General features: G+C 45.9%; 1 protein-coding gene across 2 annotated transcripts in view; it reads right to left on the reverse strand.

The window, feature by feature from the left end:
- Positions 1 to 10,781, reverse strand: part of ATOH8 (atonal bHLH transcription factor 8) — a 28,028-nt gene extending 17,247 nt beyond the window's left edge. For both annotated transcript variants that reach the window (XM_070751885.1, XM_070751884.1), the window contains exon 1: positions 10,236 to 10,781. In XM_070751885.1, coding sequence (XP_070607986.1) covers positions 10,236 to 10,682 — 447 coding nt within the window. In that variant the 5' untranslated portion in view covers positions 10,683 to 10,781. The remainder of the gene's footprint in view (positions 1 to 10,235) is intronic.
- Between the last annotated feature and the right edge of the window lie 833 nt (positions 10,782 to 11,614).

Genomic DNA, 11,614 nt, shown 5'->3' on the forward strand with positions numbered 1-11,614 from the left:
CTCTTCATTAGATTAGATATACGCTCCCTCCCTCCACCATTCCTCCTACAATGACATCCTCCAGGCTCCTTATCATCTTTGTTGCTCTTCTCTGTTGCGCACTTGGGACGGTCTCAGCAACTGTTTTGTGTCAGGGTGACCAGAGCTGCAGGCTTTGACCTCAGCCAGTGATAGTAACCGGTAGATATTTCTGGGCTCGGAACTAAACAGGCTTCTTCTTCTATAGCTGCCAAAAAAGCCAACCCAGTTCTAGGCTGCGTCAACAGAGAGATAGAATCAAGATCTATGTGAAGTGTTAATACCAATTTACAAGGCCTTGGTGAGGCCACACTTGGAATATTTGCATTCAGTTTTGGTCGCCATGATGCAAAAAGGACGTTGAGACTCTAGAAAAAGTGCAGAGAAGAGCAACCAAAATGACCAGGAAACAGGTGAAGAACGGTTGCAGGAACTGGGCATGGCTAGTTTAATGAAAAGAAGGATAATTTGTTATCAACTATTTTTGATTTGTGATTTGTATAGGGCCTATTTTATAAGTATCTCTCTTTAATGATCTCCCACCCATTGCTTCTTGTCTGGTCCTCAGGTGCTCATGATGTGGCCAACTAGAGGTTGAGATGCTTCAATGGTTTCCTTCTCTAAGCCAGGAATGAACTGGATGGTTAAATTTTGGACATAAACACTCTAGGAAGTGTCCAGAGATACTTTACTAGAAGAGCCCTCCACTCCTCCAGAATACCTTACGCAACTAGACTTACAATCCTAGGTTTAGAAAGCTTAGAACTATGTCACTTTAAACATGACCTAAGCACAGCCCATAAAATCATCTGCTACAACGTCCTTCCTGTCAATGACTACTTCAGCTTCAACCACAACAGACACAAACTCAAAGTAAACTGCTCTAAACTCGACTGCAGGAAATACAACTTTAGGAATTGAGGAATTGATGCCTGGAACTCACTACCTGACTCTGTAATATCACCACCTAACCCCCAAACCTTGACCCTTAGACTCTCCACTGTTGACCTCTCCCGATTCCTAAGAGGTCAGTAAGGGGCGTGCATAAGTGTACCAGCGTGCCTTCTGTCCCCTGTCCTAATGTTTCTCTCTTACTAGTATTATGCATATAAAAACTGTTATATCTTTGTATACCACCAATACGTACTTGAAAAGAACAAGTTAAAACCCATTAGTACTAAACACAATCAATGCTACACAATCATATCACACTCAAATGCTACAAGTCAGAAGGGGAGGGGATTAACCCCCCCATGCCTGATGACATAAATTGCTCTTCAACATCTTGCGGAAGGCAAGGAGATTCGAAGCTCTGGGGGGAGTTGATTCCAGAGGGCTGGGGCCACCACAGAGAAGCCTCTTCCTCTGGGTCCCGCCAGACAACATTGTTTAGTCAACGGGACCTGGAGAAAGCCAACTCTGTGGGACCTAATCGGCCGCTGGGATTTGTGTGGCAGAAGACAGTTCTGGAGGTATTCTGGTCCGATGCCATGAAGGGCTTTATAGGTCATTACCAACACTTAAATAAATAAATGATCTCCTTTACGATTCTACCATTGGCTCTTTTCTCAAATGAAAACTTGTATCTTAGCATTGGCTGGGTTGAGAAGGAATGAGACCGTATGAATATAGATTTTTTTAAAAAACACATTTGTGAATGGAGTTAAATCTGTATTACAATCCTATTCATTGTATTCTGACCTCTACGTGTAGAGGTATACTTAAAATTCCTGGCATCGTTGCTTAACAGGCTTAGCCTTAGTGAGTCAATTCTTGCTAAATTCGGGTAAGGGAAAGACTTGTTTGATTCTGCAACATGAGAGATCACATCCACTCTTTATTATTTAGCCTGGGAAAAAGCATTAAACCGCTTATTCTGATGGGATGAACGACATGTTGGAAATCTCCATTGTCTGGAAAGGAGGCTAAGGTATCATTAGACCCACAAAAATGCTCTTGATGCTTCTTGATTATTTATACCCAGAAAACCTTTAGCTAGAAATTTGACAGAATTCTTCAACTTGGTGTAATTGCTTGGTTGATTTAATTTGTGTCCTATTTTTCTCTCCTGGAGCTACTCAAGATGACCAACACAACATTAAAAAGAAAAATATTCAATACATCGATGAATTTGAAGCGCAAACTGCCCAAGAAGCTGCTGATCCAGTTCTACAGGGGAATCATTGAATCTGTCATCTGCCTGGTTTGGTTCTGCAACCCAACAAGACGGACACAGACTTCAGAGGAGAATCAGAACTGCAGAAGAAACAATGGCTGCCAACCTGCCTTCCATTGAGGACTTGTAGACTGCACGAGTCAAAAAGAGGGCGGGGAAAATATTGACGGACCCCTCGCATCCTGGACATCAACTGTTTCAACTCCGACCCTCAAAACGACACTACAGAGCCCTGCACACCAAGGCAACTAGACACAAGGACAGTTTTTCCCCGAATGCCATCACTCTGCTAAACAAATAATTCCCTCAACACTGTCAAACTATTTACTACATTTGCACTACTATAGTAGTTTTTTCTCATCATTCCTGTCACCCATTTCCTCCCACTTAGGACTGTATGACTGTAACTTGTTGCTTGTATCCTTAAGATTTATATTAATATTGATTGTTTCCTGATTGCTTATTTGACCCCATGACAATCATTAAGTATTGTATCTCACGATTCTTGACAAATGTATCTTTTCTTTTATGTCCACTGAGAGCATCTGCACCAAAGACAAATTCCTTGTGTGTCCCATCACACTTGGCCAATAAAGAATTCTATTCTATTCTATTCTATTCTATTCTATTGTACTCTAGTCGACTCTATTGTACTCTGAAGTAAACCCAGAGGCAGGGTTATTAGAACGGTACTTTTATTCAGCTCAGCATAGGCAAGTGACTATTCCACTCTATTCTATTGTACTCTACCCTACTCTACTCTACTGTACCCCACTCCACTCCACTCCACTCCACTCCATTCCATTCCATTCCATTCCATTCCATTGTATTCATGGTAAAACCGTCGAGCAATTCCAAGCTTGTGGTGTTGTCAACAGCTCTCTGAGTTGGTTTTTTTTTCTTCCAGATGTTCCATGATCCAACTAGGTAACATCTTCACTGCTCAAGAACTGAAAATGTTACCTAGTTGGGTAGCAAAACATCTCCAAAAAAACAAAGAGCACAGAGAGCATCAAATTCGACCCTGAGCTTCAAATAACCTCTTCTATTGGTAGTCCCAAAAGTGCTTTTTAAAGAGGCAGCTGGACTTTCTGGTACTTACTTACCTACTTACTTACTTACTTACTTACTTACTTACTTACTTACTTACTTACTTACTTAATTCAATTTGTATGACACCCAACTCCCGCAGGACTCTAGGTGGCTTTTTTCTTTTGGAGACTTTTGAAGACTTTTTTTTTGGTCATTCAAAGCTTGTAAAAAGAGAAGGCATCTTTTAAGTGATGGAGAAGGTAGAGAAGATACCACCCTGCTAACAAAGGTGTGTCTACTCAAGGTGATGGTTTTCCCAGTTGCAACATGTGGCTGTGAAAATTGGACCATAAGGGAGGCCGAGCGCCAAAGAATGGAGGCCTTGGAACTCTGGTGCTGGAGAAGTCTCCTGCGAATTCCCTGGACTGCAAGGTGATCCAACCGGTCGGTCCTAGAGGAGATCAACCCTGACTGCTCTTTAGAAGGTCAAATCCTGAAGAGGAAACTCATAGAAACATAGAAGATTGAGGGCAGAAAAAGACCTCACGGTCCATCTAGTCTGCCCATATACTATTTCCTTTATTTTATCTTAGGATGTTTATCCCAGGCATGTTTAAATTCAGTTACTGTGGATTTACCAACTATGTCTGCTGGAAGTTTCTACAATTGGAAGGATCTACAATTTTTTCAGTGAAATAATATTTTCTCACGTTGCTTCTGATCTTTCTCCCAAATAACCTCAGATTGTGGCCCCTTGTTCTTGTGTTCACTTTCCCATTAAAAACACTTCTCTCCTGAACCTTATTTAACCCTTTAACATACTTAAATGCATCGATCATGTCCCCCTTTCCCTTCTGTCCTCCAGACTAGACAGATTGAGGTCTCCAGAACTGGACACAGTATTATTCCAAATGTGGTCTCACCATCGTTCTATACAGCGGGATCACAATCTCCCTCTTCCTGCTTGTTATACCTCTAGCTATGCAGTCAAACATTCTACTTGCTTTCCCTACCACCTGACTGCACTGTTTACCCATTTTGAGAAATCACTACCCCTAAATCCTTCTCTTCCGAAGTTTTTGCTAACTCAAATATTTTTGACCACCTAATGAGAAGGAAGGACCCACTGGAGAAGAGCCTAGTGGTGGGAACGATTGAGGGCCAAAGGGGATGACAGAGAATGAGGTGGTTGCATGGAGTCATTGAAACAGTTGGCCTGAGCTTAAATGGACTCCCGGGGGACGGGAAAGAATGGGAAGGCCTGGAGGAACGTTGTCCATGGGATGGCGATGGGTCGGACCAACTTCGTGACTAACAACAACCAAGCAGACAAAGCCTCTAAGAGAGTAGATTCCCTTACCAGGATCAACACAGGCTGAGAAGAAGACCTCTTCTGCATTTGAGAAAGATGAGCTTCTAACCAGGAAGCCTCTCCCAAGAGATCTCCTCTTGAGATTTGAACGCTCCTACAGAAGACAGGTGGGAATTCTGAAATACCATCTGCCGAGCTCTTTCCTTCAGAAGTGGAAGATCAACCCCGAAAGCTGAAGTAAACAGACCACCTGTTGGTTCAGCAGAAGCATCACTTGATCTCTGTGCTTTGAACTGTCTCGGAGCCCACCTGTCGCATTTCGGCATTCTGTTGAAGAGAACTAAGCCGAGCAGAGCCGAGATTCCTACTGCAGGGATTAAAAGAGGAGCTCAACTGAAGGTCTCCGGTGGGCTTCTGCTGTGCCAATTTGTTCCAGTCAAGCTTCAACCCTTGCAGGGATTTCTCTCCCCTTATTTTGTTCAGCAGGAATATATAACCAATAAAGAAATTCAATGGAATAGAAATAGAAATAGATGGAAACATAGAAAATTGATGGCAGAAAAAGACCTCCTGGTCCATCTAGTCTGCCCTTATTTGCTATGTCCTGTATTTTATCTTAGGATGGATCTATGTTTATCCCAGGCATGTTTAAATCCAGTTACAGTGGATTTACCAACCACATCTGCTGGAAGTTTGTTCCAAGCATCTACTACTTTCAGTAAAATAATATTTTCTCACATTTCTATAATATAGATAAGATAGATAGATGATAGATAGATGATAGGTAAATCTGAGCCCTCAGTTTGATTGATGAATGGATGGATGGATGGATAAATAGATCTCAATAGCACTTAGACATATACCGCTTCAGCAGTTTACAGAGTCAGCACATATCGCCCCCCCCCCCAAAAAAAAATCTGGGTCCTCGTTTGACCCTCCTGAACCCCCAGTAAATCCTGAATTTACTTGTATCCCTTGTTATATGTTTTGTACAGCATTTCTTCTTAATGGTTAAATAAGGTCAACTGATGCCACAAGGATGTCGCTGAAAGTTTAATTGTTTCTATTTATGTCTTACTATTTCTAGAAGGAGTTGCAAGTATGCCTTCTACCAGCCCTTCTCAAAGAGTTGCATCAATTGAGTAGTTAATGCCTGGAACTCAGTACCTGACTCTGTGGTTTTGTCACCCAACCTCCCAAAACTCTTTGCCGACATTGTCAAACTTTTCAACACCACTGATAACATAACTACTCCTGAAAAAGATCTTGACTTTGTGTCTGAATGGTCCAACATCTGGCAACTCCATATCTCAACCGAAAAATGCTCTGTCCTACACATTGGCAAAAAGAATCAGAACATCAAGTACAAGCTGAACAAACAAGACCTTGCAGGCGACCCTCACTCCTATCCAATGACCTCAGTGCCAAAGTTGTCCTCTGCAACAAGATCGCCAAAAAGGCTTCAAGAGTTGTTAATCTAACCCTACGTAGCTTCTGCTCCGGGAATCTCACACTACTAAGCAGAGCATACAAAACTTTCACCAGACCAATCTTTGAATACAGCTTATCTGTCTGGAACCCACACCGCATTTCGGACATAAATACGTTAGGAAGCGTCCAGAGATACTTTACGAAAGAGCCCTCCACTCCTCCACTCACAACAGAACACCCTACACAACTAGACTTACAATCTTAGGTTTAGAAAGCTTAGAACTATGTCACCTGAAACACGGCCTAAGCATAGCTCATAAAATCATCTTCTACAACGTCCTTCCTCTCAACGACTACTTCAGCTTCAACCACAACAACACACGAGTACACGACAGATACAAACTTAACGTGAAGCGCTCCAAATTTGACTGCAGGAAATACGACTTTAGTAACCGAGTAGTTGATGCCTGGAACTCATCACCTACCCCCCAAAACTTTACCCTTAGACTGTCCAGTGTTGACCTCTCCCGATTCCTAAGAGGTCAGTAAGGGGCGTGCATAAGTGCACCAGTGTGCCTTCCATCCCTTGTCCAATTTTCCCTCTTTTCCCTGATTTCATTTATGTATGTTTTTAAGGTGGAGAAAAATAAAAAAAAATTAGACCCAGAAGATACATGCCTGATCCGACCGGAACTCTAAACAGCAATTTTTGTCTAATAGAGTTTGGTTTGTTTGTTTGTTTTTAAAGAAAACTTCCAGTTGCTCTTAACTGGGAGAGAGATGTTAATGGGATGATCCCAGAGTGGAATATAATCTGGCCAGATCATTGTTCTTTTCACACCTTACGTAACCATGTTTACACAAGACACAAACAGGGGTAGCCAACATGTGGGACAACAATCCATTTTTATTTTTTTGACAAATGGGTTTGACTTTTTGTAACTTTTGCTTCTCACGCACACATGGAGCAATTGTGGAAAAATATGTCCAGAGCGCAAAGCCTGGACAGCCGGACAGGAAAGTGTCCTTGATTAACAGGAAAGTATAATTTACACCCTAGAAAGTGACCCCTGCCAAGGAATAAACGGGTGTGATTTATTCAAGCTGAGTTCTTGAGGTGGGTGGAAGGCACTACATAGGCTACCCCAAATCTCACACCGGGTCAAGCAAGTGGCATTTATGCATTTATGCACGTATGCACTTATGCACTGAGGAATTTACGTACTTACTTACTTATTTTGTCTAGTAAGTATACATAGATATAACACTAATGAGATGGGTAGTAATAAGAGGGAAGCATTAGGACTACTTACTTACTTGTTTATTTTGTCTAGTACATATTCATAGATATAACACTGTTTACGTACATGAGATGGGTACTAATAAGAGGGAAGCATTAGTACAGGGGACGGAAGGCACGCTGGGGCACTTATCCACACCCCTTACTGACCTCTTAGGAATCAGGAGAGGTCAAGAGTGGAGAGTCTAAGGGAAAAGTTTTGGGGGTTTGGTGATGATACTACAGAGTCAGGTAGCAAGTTCCATGCAGCAACTACAGTACAGTGGTACCTCGAGATACGAGTTTAATTCGTTCCGGACCTGGGCTCTTAAGTCGAGCAGCTCTTATCTCGAACGACTTTTCCCCATAGGAATTAATGTAAATAATTTTAATTGGTTCCAGCCCTCAAAAAACTCCCAAAGTTAGTCTAAATTATGCAGAAAGACATGTTTTTAATGAAGAAATGTACATGTACATATAAATGAATAATGAAGTTTCTTTCACTTAACTTGTAAACTTTCTTAAACTTTTAAATTTACATATGTTCAACTTCTCTGCCACCCAATCCTGTAGGACAGAGGTCCCCAACCCTTTTTGCACCAGGGACCGGCTTTAAGCGATCAAGAGAGGAATGGGTGAATGAATGGACGGAGGGTGGGAAGGAAGGAAGGAAAGAGGGAAGGGACAGGAACAGAGGAAGGAAGCAAGGAAACTTATGAAAGGGGAGAGTAAGAGAGGAATGAGTGAAGGGAGGGAGGGAAGAAGGTGGGAAGGAGAAAGAAAAGAAGAAATAGAGGAATGGAAGGTAAAAGAGAGAAAGAAAAAGAGCAAGCAAGAAAGAAAGAAAGCAAAAAAGAAAGAAAGAAAGAAAGGGGGAAGGGACAGGAACAGAGGAAGGAAGCAAGGAAACTTATGAAAGGGGAGAGTAAGAGAGGAATGAGTGGAGGGAGGGAAGAAGGTGGGAAGGAGAAAGAAAAGAAGAAATAGAGGAAGGGAAGGTAAAAGAGAGAAAGAAAAAGAGCAAGAAAGAAAGAAAGAAAGAAAGCAAGAAAGAAGAAAGAAAGGGGGAAGGGACAGGAACAGAGGAAGGAAGCAAGGAAACTTATGAAAGGGGAGAGTAAGAGAGGAATGAGTGAAGGGAGGGAGGGAGGGAAGAAGGTGGGAAGGAGAAAGAAAAGAAGAAATAGAGGAAGGGAAGGTAAAAGAGAGAAAGAAAAAGAGCAAGAAAGAAAGAAAGAAAGAAAGAAAGAAAGAGGGAAGGGACAGGAACAGAGGAAGGAAGCAAGGAAACTTATGAAAGGGGAGAGTAAGAGAGGAATGAATGAAGGGAGGGAGGGAGGGAAGAAGGTGGGAAGGAGAAAGAAAAGAAGAAATAGAGGAAGGGAAGGTAAAAGAGAGAAAGAAAAAGAGCAAGAAAGAAAGCTGCAAGCACCCCCCCGAGCCCCCCAGGCCGGCTGCAACCTTTTAAAACACGTGCGCCGCTTCGCAGCTGTCTCCTGAAGCCGAACGCGGAAGTTAGCGTTTGGCTTCAGGAGACAGCTCCTTGGCGCTTGTATCTCGAATTTGGGCTTGTAAGTAGAACAAAAATATCTCTCCCCTCCCAGCTCTTATCTCGAGTTGCTCTTAAGTAGAGCAGCTCTTATGTCGGGGTTCCACTGTACTTGGTTACTAAAGTCGTATTTCCTGCAGTTGAGTTTGGAGAGGTTTGCTTTGAGTTTGTATCTGTTGTGTGCTTGTGTGTTGTTGTGGTTGAAGCTGAAGTCGTCATTGACAGGAAGGAGGTTGTAGCAGATGATTTTGGGGGCTGTGCATAGGTCGTGGGTTTAAGGCGATGTAGTTCTAAGCTTTCTAAACCTAGGATTGTAATTGCACCTCCGAGGTCTTCTAGTCCAACCCTTCCCTGGCTCCAGAGACAAGAGACCCCTATCCCATCCCATGGCCCAGTCTATTTCGGATCCATCCCTCTGTGTGTGTGTGAGAGAGAGAGAAAAGGGGCACCTCGAGGTCTTCTAGTCCAACTCTCTCTGACTCCATAAACAAGAGACCCCCATTCCCATTGACCCCGTCGCTTTTGCAACACATCCCCCCCTCTTCCTCCCTCCCTCCTTCCCTCCCTCCCTCCACTCTCTCTCTCTCTGTGTATGAGAAAGAGAGAGAGAGAGAGAAGGGGCCCCTTGAGGTCTTCTAGTCCAACCCCCCTCCATAGATAAAAGACCCCCATTCCCATCGACACAGTCTCTTTTGGACACATCCCCCCTCTCTCTCCCTCTCCCATTCTGTGTGTGTGTTTGTGTTTGTGTGTGTGTGTGTGTGTGAGAGAAGGGGCACCTCGAGGTCTTCTAGTCCAACCCCCCAACTTCATAGACAAGAGACCCCCATTCCCATTGACCCAGTCTATTTCAGACCCATCCCTCTCTCTCTCTATGTGAGAGAGAGGGGGGGAGGGAGGGAGGGAGAGAGAGACGAGGCACCTCCGACTCTGAGGCCCTCTAGTCCAACCCTCCTTGGCTCCATATAGACAAGAGACCCCCATTCTCATCGACCCTGTCTCATTTGAACAACCCCCCCCTCTCTCTCTGTGTGTGTGTGTGAGAGAGAAGGGGCACCTCAAGGTTTTCTAGTCCAACCCCCCTCCATAGATAAAAGACCCCCATTCCCATTGACCCAGTTTCTTTCGGAAACATCCCCCCGTCCGTCCCTCCCTCCCTCCCTTGCTCCCTCCCCCCGTCCCTCTCTCTCTGTGTATGAGAGAGAGAGAGAGAAGGGGCACCTTGAGGTCTTCTAGTCCAACCCTCCCTGGCTCCAAAGACAAGAGACCCAAACCATTCCCATTTACCCAGTCTATTCCGGACCCATCTGTCTGTCTGTCTGTCTGTCTGTCTGTCTGTCTGTCTGTCTGTCTGTCTGTCTGTCTGTCTGTGAGAGAGACAGAGAGAGACAGAGAGAGAGAAGGGGCCCCTCGAGGTCCTCTAGCCCCAGAGCCTCACCTGCTTGCGGAGTGCCTCGAAGGCGGCGCTGATGGTGTGGACGCGGGTGCGCTCGCGGGCGTTGGCCAGGAGCCGCCGGGTCTGCTGCAGCGCCTTCAGCTCCGAAGCGGCGCCGGGCTCGTTGGGGGGCTTCCCGGGCGAGGAGGAGGGCGACCCCTCGTCGTACGAGCCCCGGGAAGGCAGCCCGGAGGCCGTGGGGCTCTTCTCCGCCGACGGCGCGTCCTCGGGGCAGCGCAGCCCCGCCGGGAAGGGCGCCTCGACCCCCAGCGGACCCCCGGCGGACCCTCGCCCCTCCTGCGCCCGGGAAGCCGCCAGCCCCGGCCTCGCCCCTGCGCCGCGCGAGCCCGGCCGTCCCCTGCGCTTGAGCTTCTGGATGCCGCGCAACTCCTGGAGGCAGAAGCGCTTCCAGCGCGTCTCCGCCGCCTCCATCAGCTGCAAGTTCTTCATGGGGGGAGAAGGGGGGGGGGAGAGGCCGGCTCGGAGCTGCTGCTTCTTCCCCGGCCGCCGCCGCCGCCTTTTTGCAGGAACAGCTGCTGCCGCCTGGCGAGGTTTTTGGCGAGCTTTTACGCGCAAGCCGGGCGGAGGGAGGGAGGCTGTCAGCTGAAGCCCCGGCTGCTCTGCGGCGTTGGGGAGGGAGGCGGGGGGGCCTTCCAAGCCCAGCCGGCCATCTGGGTTCGCTTAAGCCTTCCGTTTGGCACCGGAGACCCCCGGCAGGGGAAGGAGAGGAGGCGCGCGTCTTTACGCAGCGGTTGGGTTGAACCAACGCCTCGGTTTTTTATTTATTTATTTATTGATTTATTCGATTTGTATGCCGCCCCTCTCCGAAGACTCGCAGCGGCTCACAACGGGAACACAAAATACAAATCTAATGATTTAAAAAGCAGAACAGTTAAAAAAAAAACTTGATTAAAAACATTCATGCAACCTAAATAAACCATACATAAAACGGAGTGGCCAATTTCCCAAGGCCTGGCGACAAAGGTGGGTTTTTAGGAGTTTGCAAAAGGCAAGGAAGTTGGGGGCAGTCCTAATCTCCGGGGGGGGGGGAGTTGATTCCAGAGGGATGGGGCCGCCACAAAGAAGGCTCTTCCCCTGGATCCTGCCAGACGCCTTCTACCGCACGAATCCCAGCGACCAATTAGGTCCCACAGAGTTGGCCTTCTCCGGGTCCTGTTGACCAAACAATGTTGTTTGGCAGGCCCCAGGGGTAGAGCCTTCTCTGTGGTGGCCCCATCCCTCTGGAATCAACTCCCCCCAGAGATTAGAAGGGCCCCCACCCTCCTTGTCTTTCGCAAATTACTCAAGACCCACCTTTGTTGCCAGGCATGGGGGAGTTACGATATTCCTTCCCCTAGGCCATTACAAGTTATGTATGGTAT

Source organism: Erythrolamprus reginae, chromosome 4, assembly GCF_031021105.1.
Source record: "Erythrolamprus reginae isolate rEryReg1 chromosome 4, rEryReg1.hap1, whole genome shotgun sequence".
Classification (NCBI taxonomy): domain Eukaryota; kingdom Metazoa; phylum Chordata; class Lepidosauria; order Squamata; family Dipsadidae; genus Erythrolamprus; species Erythrolamprus reginae.